A 23,828-nucleotide genomic window follows, 5' to 3' on the forward strand; every position below is an offset into this window, starting at 1 on the left:
GCAATCTCTGGGAAAGCCATGCAAGTGCGAAATACTCGCTCCAGATGCATCTTGCCCCACAAAGGTGCTTAGACTACATCACCCACAATTTAAGCCCATCAACAGCACTGGCTGTGCAGAGGGGAGGACTTTATGTACCAAAATGTACTAATGAATTGTCTGGACTACCAGCTGAATTTTTCATTAGCAGGATTTCCTTCTGGGAATTCTTTCAGATGATTCTGTGATACTTGACTGGCTTTTTATTTCTAGTTTCATGTTCCACTTAAAAAAACTGCACCTGTCTTGCAATCATTACAAGTAGCCTTGATTCCAGTAACATTACTGGGGCAGCTGAGGTTCTAGGTTCCTTATCTACTTAAAAAATATTCATTATTAACATTTGGGAAAAAATATCACAGTGATGTTTCCTGGTAGATTACATGTAAGTGCTGCCACCAACTATGAGCATCAGTGTGACATTTTAATTTTACTAGGTAACTGGCCAGTTGTTGGGATTCACATATCAAAGGATACTTAATAATCCCTAAAAATAAGCAGTTCTAGAAATATTGATGATGTCTGTCACAGAGAGATCACAATTTCCGAAGAGCAGATACCTGTTCCAAAATGGTGTTGATTCTGTCTACTTCACAGTCAATTAAGTATCTTTTTTCTTGCCGTCTGTCCATCTCCTCTATAATTCTTCTGAACTCTTGAACATCTTTTATGCTTCCTACAGATCTGGCTGTCACTTGCCAGTTGTTCTGTACTGCTGCTTCCATAATTGCCTGAAGAATGGAAAATCCTGTGGGGGAAGAGACAATACAACCATTTAAAAGCAGAACAAAAATAAAAGCTATTTTGAATGTTTGACAAAGGGTTCACAAAAACTTGCATCATCTAAAGGGACACAGACTAGCTGAGAGCCTGCAAGTGCTTCACTGCTTGAGAAAACAACAGTGTAGGGACCAGTTTCTCCTTTCAGCTATGCCACTGGCAAAGTCACCAACTTCAGCAGAACATCTTGGTGGTATATCACTGCAAGGCCTAGCAGAATCTGTCCAATATACCATATTATGATCCTTTCAGGGATGTTTATGGTCATGCTGGGGTCTGTGCCAGCTGAGAATAGGAGCCTGCAGCCATTACTTGGGCAGAGGTCCATCAGCCTGAGGAGCAGGACAAAAGGGGTGATTTGCCTGTGCAGACTGCAGCAATGGGTCATTAACTGGCAGGGATCCAAGCACTGCACAAGAATGTCAATTAAGTCATTGTACCAGTCATTGGAGCCACAGCCATAGGAGAGTACTTCACTGACACTCACTCTGATTTCAAAAACTGTTTTTAAATATGGAGTCTAGCAGCATTAACCCCACTTTCAATGTGTTCATTAAGGTAATACCAACTCAGTTAGCATCCTCTACACAGGAGAGAAGCAGCACAGAACAACCAAGGACTACACAGTGGGAAATTACAGCGGCAAGCAGCATTTCAATTTCTTGTGAACAGCCGTGCCTCGGAGAAAGGCAGAACCCAAGACAAGTGCCTGAGTGAAAAGTGGTGGAACTAAAGACAATCTCTGTCAAGTCATGCTTATGTAGAAATCATCAGATATTGATTTGCATCCCTTTATTTTAATATGTAGCTGGGAACCTGTTTTCATTCAGAAAATTTAATTTTGTGCAGAGTTCTAATTGTTTCAATTCTGAGCAGATGCCAATCAAAGGCAGAGGTCATTCTACTTCAAACACACCTAGTGGTTTTCAGTAGAGTTCTATTGTACTGAAGCATATCCATGAGTGCTGTTTCTGTCCAGATCATTTATTTGCAAAAATATCAGTCCAATTATTTAGTCATACTGTGGATTTCTTATCCACGGCCAGTTTTGAAAAGCTTACACACAACCACGTAAACATACAGGATCAACAACCACTTAATTGTGCTCTGTGATAACCAGTTCTCTGAAACTGAAAGGAGTTTGAGCTACAGAGGAACAACATGTTCGCTGCTGCAAATTACACCAACAGCTATTCTGAACTCGGACATCCTTGCAGAGGTACAACAATAACAAAGAACTTGTGCTGCAGCCTGATTTTCCACAGCCTGCTGTAAATTTGTAGTGGCTGTGTGAAGCCAGAGGAGCTGCACCATTACCTCATCACAGACACAAACAAGGGAAGAATGATTTTTTCTGGATTACAATTAGATTATCATAATTTACCGTGTGACTTCCTTAGGTCTCACTCAAATGCCCTCACTTTCCCTGTGCAGCCTCCTTGATTCTTAATGCTTTTCTTTGTATGACTGCACTTTACTATCCCGTGAAAGGTGGTGACAATTAATATGTACGCTGGTTGAGAATTCTTTCTGGCATCTTCTTTCCTCTGAGACTACTGAAAGAGAGGCATTTACATATGTATAGCACAATGAACTCAGTCTTCCTTAACATCATATTTTACAAAAATGGTTCTGATGTCTGTGACAGCATTGTGATTGCATTACATGTACCAGGATGATCTAAGCCTAAGATACTTAGTTGGCTGCAAATGAGGAATTTTTATGTGGAAGCATAAATACCACTAATGGGGATTTACAAATGCTTTGTGTACAAAGATGTGCTTTTGAAAATACATTATTTCAGTCAGTAATAAATATTTACAACTTTATTTCATCATTCACATAACATCTAAATATGAACCTTGAGCTTGCTGTAAACAACAACAGTCCATAAGTCGTTTTTTTTTACTTCAGATTGAACAAATTAGTTGAAAATATTATGAAAAACTGACACTTCAAACATATCCGTAGCTCTGTTTTTTGCTAATGACACATACAAAGCTCGTAAATTATCTCAAGGAAAGAAGGAAAATGAATATGCTGGAGTGAAGATGCCATTGCATCCCAGTTTCAGCTAACACTGAGTCAGAATTTTCTTTGTCAAACCTTGAATATCTCAGGAGAAAGTTGGGCAATTTTCGTAATTTTGTGCAATTGCATGTTTGTGTGGGTGAGTATATGTGTATTTTTGTATATATGTGTATTAGTCAGTGGTTGCCATTTCAAGAAAGTACAAGATTACTCAGCAGCCTTTCTCCTATGCATGAAAATACAATTACAGTAAACTAAGACCGAAAAGTTCCAGAGCTTTGTAATTTCTGTCTTCTCTTCCTCCTCTTTCTCCTTGTCACATCAAATCTTCACCATCATAGTCCCCTCTACCCTTACCAGTTCTGGAAATCCTCCCTATGGGTGCCGTCTGTGCTGTGCCAGCTCCTCTCTCTTGGGCCCTCTCCCATCCTCGCTTTGAGAAGAACCATGTGCCCTTCCTGCAGCAGCTCCTTAGACCAGTCCTCTGGTGACTTTTACAGAGCCCATTCTCCTGGTTTACTAAAGCTTAGCTCAAACCTCCTGCTCTCACGGGAAGGTGCCACCTGCATCCTCACTGCTCCAGTCTCAGGTCTCTCCCCATGTCTAATGCTTCCAGCACCATTTACTGCATTTTACATCATTTCCCTTATCTGGAATTTCTGTAAACAACATGTTCCAGGCTCCAGCTGTACTTTACCATTAAAAGAGCTGTTACATAAGCAGTATGATTGTTTAACTAAAAGGACCATTTTATCTTGCAATGTGAACTTTTCTTTCTAGCATAACAATGCAAGCTGTGCCACTCTGGGAGCACTGCCTGGGTAATGGACAGGGAAATGACTTCCCATGCTGTGTGCACTGTCACTGACCAGGCCTGCACATGGTGCTTGTCCACAACCCTGCCCTCAGGGGACACATGAATGCTCATCCCTCAGCCCCCCTGAGGTGCAGAACTCTCACAGGTAGCTCTCCTCTTGTTCCCCCTAAGGGAGAAGGCAACAGCCAGCCATGGCAACTACCTCCGGTCCAAAGTCTTTGTCTGGTGTGCATCACATTTACTCCAAAACACTAAAGAACTGATAATTCACCACAGGTCTGTGGAGCAGATGTGCAGGAAGGGATTTCACCAATACTGTTGCCAGTTCATACTACTTCTGTCAAGACAGCCAAAAAATATTAGTTAAAGCAAGAAAAACTTGAGATTATCTTGAAACGGGGATCATAATATCATCACAAAATTCAGTGGCTGCTCATTCTGTAATCATTAACACCAATACAGACCACAAGAAAAAATTATTTAGACCCCAATCTGATCTTTCAACTTCTTTTTTTTAGTCATACCGTGGACATGAAAAATAGTGGGATGAAAGCAGGTATTTTTCTGGAAGCACTGTTTCTGAAGTTGGTTCATCGGAAGGCACCACATCTCTTCTCTGCACTATGTTATTAACAAGTTGGCATTCCAGATTTAAGACTAATCTGGTAACATGATGGCTGTGGCCACACTTGCCAGGTCATCTAACACACAGTTTGCTTCCGTCATCTTTGAGTGCAATCTCACAGGTCAATCTGATCTGCATCATTAAAAGCTTAGCTAATCCTGGCCTTAACATTCAAGTATGCCATTCTCTGGCTTATTTTAAAAATATTGATGAATTCAAATAGCTAGCCCTCATCTAAACATTGTTCAAAATGATTGGGTTGTAGGTAAACATAGTAATAAAACTAAAACCAAACAAATGCCCAGCTTGCCTCTCCGTGAGCTGAAGCAAGTATTTTGAGTTTTGCAGACTGAAGCTTGCAAAAAAGGAAAACATTCTAAATAAATTTCTCATAAAGCAGTGAAAATCTTATTTGTTGCAATGCCATCTCTGTACTTTAAGCAATGCAGATGGAATTACATTCGGGCCAGTCCTCCCTTAAGCTGGACTAAGAAACAAATTCAGCCAGTATCTTGCTACTTCTGTCAGGGAAGTAAAGTCTGTGCCTCAGTCTTTCTGATTATTCCTTTGATAAAAGCTTCTCTCCACTGACCCTACTAACACAAGTGAAGAGGACATTTTACTCTTTTGCATCTCTGAAAGCTCACAAAGCTTCTCTCACATTCACATAGGCAAAATTCATGTCAGCAGTTTGCTCAGCCATATGAAATTCTATGTGCTACATCACCGAACTTACTCTTGTTTAAATAACAGCAATCATTAATGTGACATGACTAAATGATCACACTGGAACATCTGTAGCATCACATGAGCCCTTGCAGTTGGCACCAAAATACTTACTGAAAAAAGTTACCACTTATGTAAATCTCTTTTCCCTGAATGTTCTTGCTAAGACCTTGGACCTTTAGCCTCCTACAGAAATAGAAGAGCACTTGCTCTTCCTTTTGCCTTGCTGAATACCAGCAATCTATGAGGGGTGTATTTTCCTGACATGCAGCATGCTTGTGCCACCTGAATGAACATTGGCTCTGATCTGAATACTTGTGTTTAGAACTATGTATCTGGGACATGATACAGAGAACTATGCTTCTGGCCCATCAGTGAACTTCAGGGATTTAAGTGTTGAGCTGTGTTTGTCAAGGGCACAGTGAACTCACCAAAAAGGAGGCCATCCAGGCAAGTGATCCCCCATGAAAAATACAATTGCTATGATGCCAGCTTACACTTCAAGTGTACCAGAGGTTAGTAAGTTGAGATATACTTAGATATTCTGTGTGTTTGGCACTGAACCTGACACTAATTTGAAAGCAAACAGATCACCATGTTAGGCACGAGTTCAAAAACAACTAGCCAACCCCAAAATTCCCCATTATCCAAAATCCCAACATGTCCGTGGGGCAAGTATGCTTTGCATAACCCAGGTCTGCCTAACAACTTTGTAAGTAGGGGAAGAAGCAAGGAACAAGCTACTGAAGAGTCACCAGGAAGCAATTCAGTAAATGATGGCAACCCTGGAATGCTCCTTCTGTCTCACACATGTTCAAATTATTAAATAAAATAGAGTAAGCGCAACCCATCTGGTTTTGACCTGATCACTTCTAGCTAGTAACCAACATGTAAAGTGTTACACTCCACTACTCTGGCAGCAGACAACCTTCTAGACCAAGTAGCAAACACACTGTAATGATTTTTTTTTTTAATTTCTGCTTTTTCCGTTCTGTAAACCTCTAGCTTACTCTGTACATACACTACAGTACTGCAACCTGTCATCCATAAACAGAAAAATATACACAAATAGGTATGACAGCTTGCTTGAGTGAATGTGAACTTGCCTGGCTGCAGAGGAGAATTTACAGGAACCATCTGGTTCATATTTGTTAGGGATGGGATACAGCTAAAACTGCAGAAATTCAGAGCTGCTGAATGCAAGTAAAATACCTGTTTTTCTCCCTAAATGGCTCTTTCTGAACCCACTTCACCTTGATCTATTCTTTCATAACAACCTTGCATCTAACTTGCCTCTCATTTTACTCCAGTTTTAGGTCAGTGCAACTACGTTGTTTTTGAATGAAGCTGTGCCAGTGTAAAATGAGAGCAATGTAGTAAGGGATCAAAGAGTTCAATAACCAAGGACAAGACAAAAAGATGCCGTAAGCAATGCTGTCACTTCCACAGGGGGACTTATTCATATGACTTTCACAATGTTGTGGGCAAATCTGGTGTAGGACAGATAGAGAGACCTCAGTACAAGGATATGATCCAAAGTTTATCAAAAGAGCTGTGTTCTAGTTTTAGCTTTGCTATGCAAATCTTTATTTAAATAATTTTCAAAGGAATAATAATCGAGTGAGCTTCTGGATACAGATTTGGTAACAGAACAGACAAGATGGAATCACGTGAAAACCAGAGTAAATTCCACTTGAAAATATAACAGGTAATAATTGTGAAGAAAAGGTGGACTTAACACTGAAAATCAGAAAAAGGAATAATGAATTTTGAGAAGTGACAGAAGGTGAAGAGCATTGTGTTGTCCAGTGATATGGGCAGTGTGGGTATCCTCTGCACTGATGCTGATGCCATCAGAGTTGTGAGGGCACTCTGTCACCAAACAGTGCTGAGATCTGGAGACATGGGTCTAGGAATAGCAGAGATATCTCCCAAAGAGAAAACTTTTTACATGCAAATTGCAAAAGTGTAAAACTACATTAGCCTTAAAAGTAATTAGCTTCCAAGCTTTAGAATATCTGGATAACAAAAAAATAATTAAAATGGCTTAGTACAGATACTACACCAGGGAAGATCTACAGAGTCCAGGGCTTCATCTGCCCAGCCCAAACCCTAAAACTAGGCAGTAAGCACGGTGCTGTTACATACACAGTGAGACAGAAATCTATGGAGTTAAATTCCTATGGTATTTATCACTGACACCAATTTCCCTGAGTGCCCTGAATTCTCCAGCAAGGACATGCTCCAAGTGCCATCAGCAAATCCAGAATAAATAATTTGCTGAGTATCCTGCATCCTAGTGGTATCAGAAAGCTAAAACCATAACTTTAGTACAATACCACAGCCTTGCCAAGATGCAGTTTTCTGTAGAGGCTTTCCCTTGGATTCCTCACCTTTGATCTCTCCTAGATCACAACCATGGTTTTGCAGCCTCACTTACTGCCTCTTGCATGGAGCAAGCAAGGAGTCTTGCTCCTTGCAACAGACCAGCCTTCAGCTGAAAAGCATTTGAATAATATAATCAGAAGTTTCTTTGGGTAAAAACAGAAGAAACCAAGAAACACAGATGTTACCAACCATTTCCTTCAGACCCATCAGGCTTTGTTTGTTTTTTATATTACCCCTGCGCATAGGTTACTGAAAAAAACAGATCTAGTCACCATGGATAGAAATATCTAGTCATAATCCTCCCGACATCAGACATAGTGAACTGACCCTAATGAGGCCTAGGTGGACTTCATCTGTCCTTAACTTCAGGCACATTTGGATGACAGTCTCTTACATCCTCTCTCTAGTCAGGACAGAGTGATGCTGTGTAAATTTTCTGTATTTGAAACATGCATGGAAATCAATGGAAGAAAGCACATAAAATAACAAAGTTGTGTAAAGCATCACCATCAGGTATCACTCACAACCTCTACCTGCAATTGAAAAACAAAAAGAACAAGAATCCCAATGTGTTGACTAACACAGCCAATAAGGCTGATTTACTGCATGTTAAAAGACAGACCTAATTGTGTTTACATTTTTATCTCAGAAAAAAAATTATTCTAATTACGAACCACAGAGTTAACAATCATCAGTCTAGAAAACACAACCCGTCTTTATATTCCATGTAAAGCCACGTTCCATCCACATGGCATTTCAGAATGCATTTTTCTCTTATTTACTAGAGCAAGCTGAATAGCTAAGGTGGCCAGTAAGCTGGGATACTAATGGATGTTAGTATGGATGGAAACTAATATTTATTATTCCAGGTAAAGTTGCATAATTGTGATACAATTACAAATAGAGTTAAAAAGGAAAGTATTGTGTGGAATCATCATCTGAGAAAGGAAACAAAATTAATTCTTTTTAAGGTTAAATAACTTTTTTAGCCAAAAGAGAGAATCACTGCCTTTATTCTGGTAAAGTCAGTAGATGTTTTGAAAAAAAGAAACTTATCAACAGCATAGGATTTTGAACATACCTAAAACTTGGCTTCATATATCCAAAGAGTGAAAAACATAATTTCAAAGTATGCTGTAAACTTAAAAACATTGGTAATACAAGTTAGCTCTATATCACGATACATTAGGGTTTTTAGCATGAGTGTGTACTATTGCTGTCTGCCTCCTCTTAAGGTGTTTGGAACTACTGAGTCTAAAAAGTGATAAATATTGTTCCTTTGAAGAAACAATCACAGGAGATTATGGTAATCAGACTATGAATTGAAATACATATTCATCACAAAAAACCCCTGGATTCACCTCAGATAAATGTCTTGGAAAAAAAAAAGTGCTAGTTGAATTGTCCTCAGACATAGCATAATTATTCTTTCTATCTGACCTTCAGTCAATCATGTTAGAAAAATATTTATTCCACTTCCTAACCTTTATCTACACTTTCAGTTTCCAAACTACCTGAGCAAACAGATCTTATGCCTCTGAGAATTTTCATTAACAGATGCTATCAGCCTTTCAAAGTCTCTCCTCATCAACATCTCACCCTTTAGTAGCCAGCATTTTAATTGCCCTTGCAGCTGGAATGTGTTTCATATCTCAACCCATAAGTTAATTTCCTTTTATTTATTCTGAACAAAAAAAAAAAAAAGAGAAAAAAAAGAAAAAGCAATCAAAGAGTGACTACCGAGCTTAAAAGTATTCTGAAATTTAAATGAGTTTTTATGGTAATATAAATGATAATTTATGGATCCATATTCACAGTCTGCATATGTGTTTCATTTTTGTCACTTAACTGGCTATTTCTGCCTTGTTTTTTCTAATAGCTGGCAATATGGAGCTTTTATATAGCACTACTTCCTATATTTTTCAGTACATTTCTCTTCATAACAATGATGTGTTTGTTAATTACAAGGCCTCATACTAATTCTACACCAGTCTGTATACTGGCTAACTACTTGGTAATACAGATTTGGTCTGAATTGAGCTTGAACATACAAATATAGCTCACCCGCACGGACCAGGGCACCGAATCTACGATCTGCTCTGCTTTAAACCAATTCTTCTTGCAGTGATGCCACAGGATGACAATTTACAAAGTTACTAGAGAATTCACATGGCATCAATAAGCAACACCTGACCCAGCACAAAGCTTGGGGGTAACAAGTTACCTTCCAGAAGATTTCACCCAGATGAGGCAGCAGAACGAGGCTGGACTGGCTCAGTGCTCTGTATCAGTGACCTAACTCCCCTCCTTGCAGCATAATGCTCCATGTCTCAAAAATAACCTGGTTTATTCTGCAGGCTGGTGACACACAACAGGCTCATGTAACCTGCAGATTAGAGACTTCCCACTGCCTCCCAGTCAGGAAATCCCTTTGGCTTCACCTGCTATTCAAGAAAGGGACTAAAGGGGAAACAATGCCTTGCTTTTATTATCCAAACTTGTAACAGCATTTGGCTATTGGAAGTTTTTTTCGTTGCACCAAAAATCAGACACTTAGCATCACATGTCCCTTCTCTCCTAACACACAGAATATGTTTTGGCTGCTTTGTTTTATTTTGCACCTTTTAAATACAGGGGTTGGAGACAGTAAGCTCAGATGGGGGAAGATACCCCAGCTGTGTGTCAGATCTCTGGGCAGTTACAGCACATGCTGTTCCTGATTTAGCTCAGGAGGGCAGCTCACATCAAATACTACACTGGATTATACAGAAATATGCAAACATTTCAGCATAAGGATTCACTAAACAGAGACAGGGATGTGATTCAAACATTTAGCTCTAGCTTCATCTCTCCGAGGTCTGGGCTTCAGATCCAGACTTTTCTACAGCACAAGATACGGAAAAAAAAAAAGAAAAAAAAGGTAACACTGGTTAGGCATGGGCAGAATTTTTCTAATTTACTGCTCTGATAACTGACAATTGGAAATACCAGTATGACAGGCTCCACAGGGAAACTGGACTCAGGTGACATATATGACTTCAGAGGCAACTTCTGCTGAAGATCAACCTTACCTTACCTTGGGCAAAACTTGGTTCTGCATATAAAGAACCTTTTGACAGACACGCATATGCCCTCAAAATTTGTCCAAAAATTAGCATAATGGAAGTGTACACTGCTGGATCACCATGAACATAGAATGGTATCAGCAAAAGGTCATGCATTCTTCATTCTTCCTGTCCTCTAGATCTTTGTTAACTGCTGCTGAACTACAGACTCATATCTATGCATGATGCTGCAGTAAAATCACTGAACATGTAAAATTGTGTCTTAGTTTTATATTATAAATAAATATAGAAAAAAAGTCTTGTTCTTGCATGTGTACTTGGTAAATACTAAAGATTCTGTTAAATGATCTAGAAATGGCAATAACCAGAAACAACAAATACATTTGTCTATGACTCAGAAACAGGCTCACTTCACAGTACAGTAGAGGCAACATTTTCACAGACATCTGTCTTTCATTTCCAAAAGCAACTTGGGTAGGATGGTGAGAACAGGTTTTCAAAGGCAATTAAGCTGCAGATGCTGAAGAACCTCAGCAGGTGAGGTACCTGCATTCCACTGCCTTCAATGACAGCCACACATAATTCTCATTGCTTTTCACAATGTCATTCTTTGTGTGTTGAAAGCCTAAATACCTCTGAAAGACCTGTCCTGTGTGCCTTTGGAAATCACTTACCAAAATAGGATATCTGCATCTCAGGATAAGTACTCTGTGGCCTGCTTTAAAAGTAGCACAGAATTCTCTACAGAATATGCTGTTAATTAGTTATTTCACTGTAACATGTTCAACAAGTGCACAGATAAGGACTGTCTAAGTGGGATGTACATATATCTGAGACAGACTATCAATTGTTAGCTTGAAGAGGAAAAGGAAGATAGAAAATTCCACTCTACTGCAGAGCAGAAGATTAACTATTACAAGGAAGGAGTTGCATGTAAACCACATACCCCCTGCTTTCATAGGTTCAAACCAAATTGTTCTTAATGTTTTCTCAGAATTGCTTTGCTAAACTAGGCAGCTGTAGCAAACACATCCTTGAAACCAAACAGGCTAAGTACTCCAATTATGTTGGGTTTTACACACAATTATGCTGCCAAGTGTTTATTATTATTTACAATACTTATATGTTATTTGAATATTCAATCTGATATTCAGTGAAACAAAAGAACTCTTTTATTCCATTTGCTTTGATATCATACCAATGCATGACTACTCTTCCATGAATACAAAGCCTCATAAATCTGATTGCATGGTTAGCAAACTACAATGGGTAGCAAACTAAAATATGCAAGAACTTCAGCATTATCTAATCTGAAGGAGAAAGTATACAGTAAATGGCATACACAGCTAGAAGCCCAAGCACTGATAGTTCTTCTGATCTCCCAGTTGACCATTACTATAGTCATTTAAGCAAAGTAAGATTTCACAGAACAATGGAGGTCCCTGGTATGAAGAGTAGAAATGTTGTTTTGTGCAAATCAATACTGTAAACCAAAAGGTTCTGATTCCATCTCTGCCCTCCTGCAATAGGGTCTACTTCTGGTTTTTACCCCCAAGTAAACTAAGAAAGATTTCTTTAACACTTCCTGCCACTGTAGTTATCTCTGTGCAGGTATGAAATACAAGTTAAAATCAGGTCAGTCACGCCTGCAAGCAAATGGAGTTGACTTCAATAAGAAATTTCCATCTAACCTTACTAATTATTAATGTACAGATGTTCTAGGCTCAAAATATGATGCCTGTGCTAACTCCAGGGAGCTGGTCCCTCCTGATTGTACTCAACACTCCCTACAGTGAATTATCTAGCCAACATCTTTCTTTCTACAGCAAAAAGTTCTATTAGTGTCGTTTCTGGAAAAAAAAAAAGGGCAATAAAAGCACAAAAATTTATAAAGTATATTCTTTAAACACTGGAGTAGACTGTGCTATGTAAAATAGTGTAAAAGAGGTGTAGAATCACATTCCAGCTGTACTGCTGTTTAACAGCTCCCACTAAGGTCTTAGCTCTTGGTGCCAGATATTATTGCTCACTGTTTGGAGCATAGCCCATCACTTCATTGATTCCTTTTCTTTTTATTCTTTTTAATGCAGAAATTTTTTTGTTCCTGTTTTAAAAGGTCTACACTTCACACCTCTGTCCTCTTTCTTTGGATATCCCTTTTGTCACTTCTGTAACAGAAATCTTGTTGTCTTCACTCCTGCCTTTCAGAAATAGCACTGTTGTCCTCCTCTGCTACACTTCATGGCTTCCACTCGATTTACTTCCCCATTGTGATTTACCTCTGTCACTGTGGATGATGTGGAGCTGAGGGAAGATTCAAAATAAAGGCACTGTGAAACACAAAGGGCTGAGACCATGGTCCTACAGGCATGCAGAGAAGCACAACCCTTCTACACTTCCATTGATTTTGTTATATCAGTGGTCCAGGTACTCTTGCATAAACCACTTCAGACCTTCAGCCTATCATAAGCACACTCCCAAATGCCCTCTGTACTCAGGACTCTGGAGATGAGTGGATTTATCACATTATCTATCCTGAACAGCAGAAGAGAAATGACTTTCTAATTCCTCAGCCTTCCACATCATACTCCCACCTCATTTTCCACATATAGTAGTATTTTATTCTCCCTCTTACACCCTGGAACTATAACACCTTGGGGGTGAAGCAGGAAGAGAGCTAAATCCTGTATGTTCTAGATCTTGCCCATTCCCTGCCAAGAGTTTTAAAACACTGACACTTAATATTAGCCTAAATATGCTTCAGTTAAAGCCATGCGGAATTTTTGTGGGAATTCAGAGATCATTTGCAATTGTTTCAGCCATATTTCCAAAGACATTGCATTATTCCAGAAAGAGTTTTTAAAAATACTCAGTTTAGATCTAAGCATCTAAGCCTGAATGATGGGAAAGACCCTTTGCCATGCCAAATTTAAAACATATAAAATATACTGGCCAAAGAAGGGAGAAGTGATAACTTGGATTCGAATTTACCCTATTTTAGAAAGTTGCAGAGATCAATTCATGGCCAACTGACATGATATTCAAGCAGTATGGGAAAGCTAATACACTGGACATACTCCCCACTGACTCCTCCAGGAATTCTGAATGGAGCTGCACATCTGGTGTGGCACAGGAAACCACTTCCTATTATTTGTATTTTCTTCAATGATTTTTCTCTTAAATAAAATACAGTATTGACAATTTGAGAAAGATTTCACTCCCTACTGAAGCTTCAGTTCCTGTGTCCTTCACAGAGTTTCTCAGAGCAACAACACTGAGCTTGACCTTCAAACACTCCCGGACCCACCTTTAACACTCCAGTGCCATGGGATTGGTTTGAAATACTCAGGGAGGTTCTGCACCAGCAGTTGTCTTTGAAAGAATGACTTAAATTTTCACTTGGCATTTGAAGACCAAAACTGTGCCTTTTCTCCTAAGTGTTCCAGAATAACATTACCAGCACAAAGAAAGGTGGGCAGTGAAGACTGTGATATAGCAGCACTCAGACTGCACTAAAGCAGTTGTTGCACACTCAGGTGGAATGTGGAGGAAGCCAGCTTCTCCTTACTTTGATGGATCAGACTGCATCCCTCTACACTGTGTAGTAAATAAAACTGCAACACCTGTATCTGACATACACATATTGACCTCAGTGATGCACTGCTAAAAGGCTATTTCAAATATTCTTTCTCCCAAAAGGCACATGAATAATATACTTCATTTCTTTGGATAGAATCCCAAGGAAAAAAAATAATAGAAAGGGAGACATCTTTAAAGATAAAATATTTCTCCAGTGCCCTTTTTTTTTTTTGGCCAGAAGCCATGTAATTCTTTTCTGGCTGGCTTGTTCTGTCACAAACAGAATGACCTTTATTGAGTGGCCAGCAAATGTGATGGTTTTAAAACAGCTACAGTTGTGGTGAAACTGATGCACCATGATTGTACCCTCGCTCACAAAATGCAGAGGCTCCACTGGGTATTGTCAAAGCAACTCACAGCAGCTGAATGCAACAATCCAATTAGTGAAACAAGCACAGTTCATGCATAAAGTCTCTTCCAGGCACCATTAGAAAACAAGACCCCAATGTACAGAGACTTGCCTTTTAAACTAAATATTTCTATTAATTTCAGAAGAAAAGAGAATTGCCTTGTGGTTTGACTTCTCTAAAAAGATCAGAGGCCTGGAAGGGGCCTTCATATAACACTGTGGTAGAACTGCCTGCTAGAACATAATAGCGTGCAGTGGTCCTTTATGATCAGAGCCACAGCGGATGGTAGAGACATCAACTTCTCCACTCTCCACAAGAAATACAAAACAAGCTTGCTTTCCTAGCAGGGCCATTTTTTGCTATGTAGCTTAATGGATTTTAGAGTCTCTTTCCTGTTGCTTAGGGGTTTTGCTTTGAAAACTGAATACGATGACAGAAAAGGTCTCAGTTTTAACAGGATTTTCATCCTGGTATTTGTAAGGGCTAGTGTGAGAATGAACAATACATGCCACCAGGACTATAGATAAGAGTCTTAACACTCCATTTTGTCCAGGTAATCTACTCCATCTGCAAAAATACTCTCATCACTAGAAGATGCAACTTTGTACCATGGCTTCATTTGACTCCTATGGTACCACAAGTACCAACCATCTTCTGTATGAGGCAAGAAAAAATAACATAACTGAGGCTGCTTGTCTGGAAAGCAACAGGAAAGAAATATGACAGAAAGCAAACCTGACAGCTCACTATCTGGTGGTTCTTTTGTCTGGCTAGAACTTACACCCACCACCCATTCCTCTTGAGTAGGTCTTACAAATAGACATGGTTCCAGCAAGTTACTGATAATTCCCAACAAAAATACAAACTAACACTTGGGGCAAAGGGTAAGCATCTCTCATTCACGCCAATAAAACAACATTTAAGACATCTACAAAGATTATGCATGATCATCACTATACAACAGCATGGAAACATCACAGGAACAAGATGACAGTGAGCAGAAAATAAAAAAAACATGGAAAAGTTTTCTCTGTACCTGAACAACTGAAACCAAAACTTGCTATATTTGTTGTAGCAAAATGCATTAATGATAATTTCATGCTTTTTATTTAGGATATGTTCATAAATATCTATAAATGATAAACTAACTTCAAATCATTTAATATAATGCAGAAGGGCAATAATTCCATAATTCAATGAAATAAAAATCATAACTAAATATCTGATTTGCTTTTGACAAATATCAATACAGGAACATATTTACAATATGTTTACAGTGTCTTAACTTACTTATTTTTAAATAGTCTTTAATACAATAAAACCAAGTGTGGATGATAACTACAGGCAAATATGCAAGTAATTCTAGTCTCAGTAAAATTATACTCTTAAACAAAATAATATGATAATATATTTAAATAATATAGGGATATTACTAAAGTAAACTCCTGACAAATTTCTCTTCAGCAAAAAAAAAGCAGCGTGTTTATTGCTGTCTTGTTTCCTTTAGTAAAGTGTGGTCAGTGGCCACGCTCAAAGTTTTGATTTCCTGCATATTTATGTGGGGTTATAACTTCACTCACTGTTTATGGAAAGCTCCCATTAGCAATTATAGCTTCTTTAATTCAGTAACAAAGCTGATGACATTTTTTTCAATTAACGTTACATTCATTGGAAGAACAGACCTTTAGGAGAGAAAGGGACCGCAAAGATAAATAAATCCAGGCCAAACTGAAATTATAACTCAAGCTGAAGAAAAGGAAGGAAAATATTTTTTGAAATGAAAGTTAATGACGCTTACTTTCAAAACTGCACAAAGATTAAACTAAAAGTTAGGCTTGAAATAGCATGGACCAGATGCCTTGCAGAAAAACTGACATTTTTCAGCTTGGTCCAAAATGAATTTTGCAATTTCTGTTTCACTCAACATTTCCCACTCTTTCTCAGGTTCCACTTGACTTTAAGTTATTCTTTCTAAACTTTAATTCTGTCAGGCAGGAAAGAAAACATACATTTTTTTACTTATGTTGATGAGCCTGGTGCTGTGTTATCACAGAATAAAGTACAAATTCCTGGAAAGGAAATGAGAAAAGACTGTGAATAGTTACTTGAGAAGAAGACACTGCACCAAGGAATATTCTGTACAGGACAGTCATTAAGAAAACTTAAAACCAGGGAAATACAATAGCTTTCAGGTTTCTTTAACAAATATGTCCCTAAAAATCCCTGAGGGATCACAGAGAAATCATTATAACATCATTTTTATTAGTTTACAGAAAACCAGTTTCCCTTGTGACACAGCAATTTCCCCTTTTATAGCTCCTAGACTCTGGTCTCTGTGTGACAATTGAGGCCGTGATTCTCCTTACTGTAACTCCCATAAACATACCTCAAGTAATAAAACTGAAGCTAATTCTCAATTTTCTAGCAAAATGTCCACTGAAGCCTCCCCATTTCCCTCCACTCCACTGCAATAATCTGCAATTATTTGTTTAAAGTAGTTCTCAAGAATCCCCATTGTGACAGATGTTGCAGAACCAAGCTAAAATGTATTCCCTCCCCACCTTCAGTAATGACTGTAGGTTAAATACAGTAATTAAGTGAAGTTCTACCATCTGACCTCAAGAGTGGTATAAATCACGACAATCAAAATATTACAAAGTGGTCCACAGCAGAACTTCTCATTATTGATACAATGAACTCATTGTTCTTAAGCAAACATTTTAAATAGCATCCATTATTCATGTGGAGTACGAAAGATTACCTATCTGGGATTTAGAAAAAAGAGCACATTTGAATATCAAAAAATGGCAAATTTTAAAATCTTTTATAAGAATGGTTTTGTACAAGTTTTTATCTCGGTATTACAACTCTGTTGTTTGAAATGGACATGTAAAGAAATTATTTTTAAACACATTAGGTCAAATCTTCACCTGTGCAAGCCTGCATAGCTTCACTTCAAAGAAATGCAAAGAATGGCTTTTGCTATGCTCTGAGGCATATGCTGATTTTTACACAACTGAGCTAACTTGGTTACATCCATAGCAGTCTGAATTCCCTGCAGTAAAAGTTCTAATGTTAAAAACATTTGACAAAACCCAGCTTTTGAGTCAGAGGGAGGTCACTAAAGTCACAGAAACACTATCTGCAGAAAAATGCAAATTAATATCCCATAAAGCAAGAAGATAGCTATGCAATATGAACAGCACTTAAAACTTAAGAACAAATAACATCATTGCTCACATTATCTTTTTATCCATAATTTTCACAGGAGACCAAATAAAATGTTATGAGGATGCAGCTGGCATCTAAAATTCACTATGAGACAGACAATGATGTGCTTACATTGCCTACTGTGGCCAGTTTTTGAAGAAGGTCAAGCCAGAGATTACATAAATTAAATCTAAATTGTAATAGTCTACAGCAGCTTACACTCAGTATGTTATATTATTAATGAAAGCTCAGTGTAGTTCTATATCTCTCCAAAATTTGAAGTCACTGTTTTTATTTATGCCTTCAGATGTGTAGTTCCATGATAATTTATTAAAATAATGAAAATTACTACTATATAATTGCGAACTCATAATCAAACAACCAAGCTGAATACTTTCCTATAAGGAAATGGTGCTTTAAAACGGAGATATTATTGTATGGTCAAATCAATAACATTATTTGGTCTTGTATGTTATGTGCAGTTATACTGTCCTCTGATTTGCAGCATAAGGAAAACATGAAAACCAAATGGGTCACTATTAAATGTCTGCCATTCACATCCATTTTGTTGTTTTCTTTGAAAAGTGTAGCTAAGTGTTCCAGAGAGCATGACTACAATAATAACTACACTAAAATAATATAGATGTAGACAATTTTCACTTACATCAACATATCTAAAACCAGACAAATAAGCAGTGAGACCACCCTGCAAAATACTTCAGGGCACCCAAATCCATGTTAAGATGTGGAAAATAAGTCTGCTTTCTCACGACTCTTCTTTTCTTACTGAAACAGGACAACTACAACATTGTGATGAATGTGTTTCAAAAGTTTTTCTTCAAACTGTCTCCATGATGTGAAATATCTCTTAAAGCACCACAGACACTTGTGTAACAGAGACAGTTCATTGTAAGGCTTTTTAAAATAGCATAGCATGAAACTCAAACTGTCAGTGCATAAATTACTGCTGCCTTGAGGCTGCAATAACTTATGCATCCTTGTATTCCCCCTCAAACACCTCCCCTTTCAAAGAGAAGTTCAGCTCTCCACTCCCACCCCCAGCTCTCCACCTCCTTGTGGCAAGCATTACAAAGCCATTAAAAATCCACAGGGCTGCCCAGGGAACTGTGTAACAAATGGCAGGAAAAAAAACCCAGGGGGCTTTTCTTTCAAGAAATCTCTGCAAAAATGGTACTGCAATAATTATGTGTTTATATAACTCATTATTATTTGTCTACAGTCAGGCATAATTTGATTTTATTCCTTTAATAAAAACTTGATCTAATTTGAGATTATCGCTGTCAGTCCATGGACAAACCCGGCTGATCGATAATGCCAGCACTACTGAGCAATAGGCAATTCTATCTACAGAGCAATTACTGACACTGGTGGAGTCAGCTGAAAGGTTGATCTTGCTGAGCCAAACAACGTCAGAAGACTGGCTTCCTTATTTTTCATATCCTTATTTTTGTTCTGTTTTTCTTTTTCATTCCCCTTGAAGAAGAATAAAGCCTTATCTTGCTAATAAAAGATGTGCTAAACTACACAAACTGTAGACTAATATTGGCTCCTAAAATCATATCTCCTTTTTTAAGCAGGGGGAAAAAGCCAGTAAGAACTTAGATTGCAGCAAATAGCACTCTTTGATCTAGAAACACTCTTACAGCATCTTCAGTCGTAGCAGCAGATCATGACAGAATCCAGTCTATGATGGTGTTATGTATTTATAATGCTGGCAAAATAAATAAATTGCACTGAAAGGATTTCATACTGCAGTTCTGACTTAAACTCATAAAATTAAATTTCTGATGAATTAATGCACATAGACTGAGGTCAATGTAGTATGTGACTCTGGCATTTTGTAAAAATGAGCGACAATTATGGACTCTTTGAAATATTTTAGGTGGCTCAGCAGGACATAATGTAACTGAAAATTACATTCAATAGAATAAAAATACTGTTTCTATCACACCTCCATCCAACACTTTAGTTTATTTGATTCACTCATCCATTAGAACCCCACATACTTCTGTATTAAATACTCCACTCCAATTGAGTGGAGGGACCCAAGGGTTTTAACAAATCCTTTCCCATGTTAATTCTGAGACTACATTATTTTTATATCACCAAGGGGATCATTGTATGAATTTGCAAAGCCATAAATAGCTATAAAAATTACAGTATTATGTCCTCAGAGTGACCAGTATGAAACACTTTTTGCTAAAAAAGACCTCTACACCTGAAGATGTCTGCATTATTTGCCATACTAATTTAATGACTTCAGAGTGTCTAAAATATTCTAAGGTACACTCAGAAAATATTTAATGACCATTGTCATGCATTTTTTTCTCTGGAAAAGTCCTCTTAACTATGAGATCTAGACAGCTGAAGACTAGCTCAGAGCCACTGTGTTTAGATTGCTTTGTACACCATGCCACAAGAACAGGAAAGGGGCAAGAAGGCTTTTCACTGGACAGCCTTTCAGTGAAAAAAAGGCTAAGACAGAATAGCCAGAAGTTTCTTTTACTTTGTAAAGGGGAAAGAAGCCCCAGTTAAATGCTTACAACACAGAGGTGATGATTAAAAAAGGCCACGACTGAACAACCCCATTTGGATGGGTGTTAGGCCCTGGGCAGGAGGGTTCAATGCACTGTGCAGAGTGGTCCTGCTCCTTTATAACCTGTTCTCAAGTACAGTTGGGCAGATTATCAAAATGTGAGTTACCAAATGAATTACTGCTCTTCTGAACATGAATACAGAGTGGAGAAATAACTTCATAAACAACAGAAGAAATGTTATAAAGATATTAGCACTTTATGCAAACAAGAGCAGCCCTCTTACACCTAATATGTGCACAGCCCTGACAATTCACTGCATGTAATTATTACTATCAGCATTGACAAAAATATCCTCTAAGCAAACAACCCCTCAGAAGCTCCTAAGAAACCTGACCAACCACTTCTTGTATGTGCTAACCTTTGCAGACTGCTGCTGGTACATGCCAGCACAGCTCTGGGATGCTCAGAGCCTCCCAAGTACTCACAGCTCCAGCACCAGGCACTGTGCTGGGGCACAGGACAGACCTGAGCTGTGCTCCAGCAGCCACAGCTCTGCCTCATTAAATACTTCACTCTCAGGTGTGTGTCACACCAGCCCACACTGTTCACTAAGCTACAACCTTGGCAAAAGCACCTTACTCAGGCTCTATCCCATGCACCTGGAAGGAGCACAGATGTACCCCACGTGCAAATCCACACTCAGGGCTAACCTGCATAGTGGAGAGGTGCATGGGAACCTGGCCCTAAGTATTGAAGGAGAAACACTTCAGCATTAAAGGGCATACTTTGCTGGTGTAAGAGATGACAACTCTGTTCAGTTTAACAAACTGAAGAGAGGCCCTGAATAATGCTGCTAAGCTGTGCAAATCATTGACTGCTGATTTGTTTCCTTGGGCTGCTGACAACCAAGGTAAGTCAGAAATACTTATAAGTGCAAAGCAGCAGCCTGTGAACACGATGAGCTCAGGCTGAGAAGGAATAAAACCTCAGGTCACCTTTCCATCCCAATGATTCTTTGCATCATGAATCAAAGCAAAAGAGGTGGCCAGGAAAAGCTATGCATCTAGAGTTGAAGAAATGAATAATTACTTGTTACTGAGTATAAAATTCATGTCAGGAAGTTTAAACTTTTTTTCTTTAGAGATTAATACTTAATCACTTTATAGAGCTATTTTTCATCCCACTGTACTACCATATCTTATATACCTCCTGAAATACAGGCTCACAGTGCTGTCCCTACTCTGAATTGGAAGACGGGGAATAAAATAAAAAAAAAAGAAAGAAAAAGGAGGTGTGATATTAAATGTCTCAAGAGAAACCAGAGAAAAATCTATCTCTGCAGGAGAAAAAAAACCCCTTAAAAACTCTTTAACCTAAATACAATACGAGGTCATTTTACCTACTAGCTGAGTGGGTTTGTCAAATGCATTCACATTTATTATCCTTCAACAAAGCACTCAAGTAATTTTTATGCTTACTAAAACAGCTGATATTTTCTGGAAAGAAAAAGGCATATGATCAAACTAGTTTGGTAAATTCTCTGAAGCCTGAAAGAAGAGCCTACATCTAAATCGGCCAAGTGTCATAGATGAAGCAAATTACTGAATACAACACCAATGGATTTGTTCATATAAACTCCATGGCAAACATGTTTTAATAACTGCCTTAAATACAAAGCTTCTAAGTAATCCATTATGACTTTCTTCAAAGGTTCAAGTATTTTTCTAGGTGAAAAGGGAAATTCATGGTAAAATTTACGGAATTCTTGTTCAGGAGCATGAAAAACTGCTTTTCATTAGTAACCATGGCCATTGACTTCCAGCATGACATTCAGCACATCTCTTAAGTCAAAGCTCAGTGCTCTCAACTCAAAGGTATTTCCATACACGTAAGCAGATGAAGACCAGGTTGTTAACCTGCTGATCAGTACATCAGATCTTCCATCCTAAAAACAGGACTGGAACCGCTTGCATACAACATTCTCTCATTGCTCTTTGAGACCATCAAATGAAAACCACTTCAAAAGCACAAAGGCTTTAACAAAGCTAAAATCTTACACACCATTCACCCAGCATGTAGTTCTGTATCAAAAGAAATTTAAACAGCATATGAAGTCTCTCTTTTAGCAGTGAGAAAAGAACATGCATATCATTGCTCATATGAGAAGCTGTTTTGGAGCATCTGAGGCCACTCTATGGAAGGAGAAGCTTTGATTTACTAACTCATTGAGATACTCCATTTTACTCAATTATTTCTCAAGCACTGGAGAAATCTCCTTTGTGTTTGGTGTTTTTTACTACTTCCAACTATTACAGTCATTCTATTAAGCTACAACAGCCTGTGCTCACTCCACAGAAGTTCTTCACCCAGTAAATGGTTTATTTGCCTGGGCTGAAAACCATCTTACCACCACCACACCAAGCTCCAAGAAGGGTATAGTCGCTCCCCTTGCTGCGAATAAAAAACAACCCTTCTTCCATAAATACCATGGGCCACCAGGAGCAGTTGTCACGCAGGCTAAGAATGACCAACTGCACAGGAAGAGCAAACACAGTCAAGATCCAGAGAAAGGTGATGACATTTGCAAACTTGTAAGAATACTAACATGCTAAATAACCGCCACCTTAACTGCACTAAGGAGCAAGGTGTCAAAATGTCCTTGCTTTGGAAAACTTGTGATAACAAGAACATGCTACTGCACTGAAGTAGGCAAGTTCACACACACTAATGCAATGTTACACATCTCTTTTTGGTACACACTTCAAAATGGCTTCATCTTGACTTGTATTAAACAGTGCTGCTTTCTTCAGTCCCACTGAGTGTACTGGCTGCCTTATGGAGATTTTAAGTCAGCAAGACAGTTTACTTTCATGGACAGAATCAGCCCAAGTTCCCAGGTGAAGCCAGCCTGCCTTTCTTAGAGCATCCATATGCTAAAGACACCAAAGACTTTCAACTTTGAAAGCTGTGCTGCAAATACAGATGCAAAATAATGAACTCAAGAAAAATAACTTTCAGACACTCCTAGATCTGTTGGGTGAGATGGATTAAACAAATAGGTTTGATAAAAATTTATCTTTATCTTGCATACAGGTTTTCTTTTCTACAGACTTCCTTTCTAGTCTAAAAAGTTCTCTCTTCTTCCCAGGATCCACAAATTCCACCTCATCTCTTCTGCCTCCAAGCAAACCCTGTCCATTACCTCTAAGACTTGGCTTTTTGTCAAGTCCTTGCCTTTGCCTCATAGCAAAAGGGCCAACAATGCTTCTCACGTATCCTTTCAGCCCCTCCCTGCTCCACCTCCACTTGGAAACTGTTGCAACTTTGGCTTTGTTTCAGGAAATCTGGAAAAGTGAGATTCTGACCATTTAAGCCTTTTTGTTGCAGACATGAAATCAACCGAGAACAAAAGCATCTGCCACTTAAATTACTTGTGCACACAATGAAAAAAATCAAATGTTACTGCTCTTCCAAAAGTTGATAATACATGCATATTTATGATAAGATAAATATTTAAAGGCATGCATTTACCCAACTCAGTTTATAAATACAATAATTTGCAGACTTATCTCTGTAAGACATAGGTAAATAGCAAAAAAC

At 38.4% G+C, this 23,828-nt stretch overlaps 1 protein-coding gene across 4 annotated transcripts in view; it reads right to left on the reverse strand.

Moving 5' to 3' along the window:
* The window catches only part of GRIA3 (glutamate ionotropic receptor AMPA type subunit 3), a 140,878-nt gene that overhangs the window by 77,767 nt on the left and 39,283 nt on the right, over positions 1-23,828 (reverse strand). For all 4 annotated transcript variants that reach the window (XR_008483914.1, XM_054289959.1, XM_054289958.1 and 1 more), the window contains exon 4: positions 600-787. Coding sequence is in view for 3 of the 4 variants with exons in the window: in XM_054289959.1 (XP_054145934.1) it covers positions 600-787 (188 nt within the window). In the remaining variant the exon portion in view is untranslated. The remainder of the gene's footprint in view (positions 1-599; positions 788-23,828) is intronic.

Source organism: Melozone crissalis, unplaced genomic scaffold, assembly GCF_028551555.1.
Source record: "Melozone crissalis strain CALT ecotype California unplaced genomic scaffold, PUWL_Pcris_2 ptg000068l_1, whole genome shotgun sequence".
NCBI classification, from domain to species: Eukaryota; Metazoa; Chordata; class Aves; order Passeriformes; family Passerellidae; genus Melozone; species Melozone crissalis.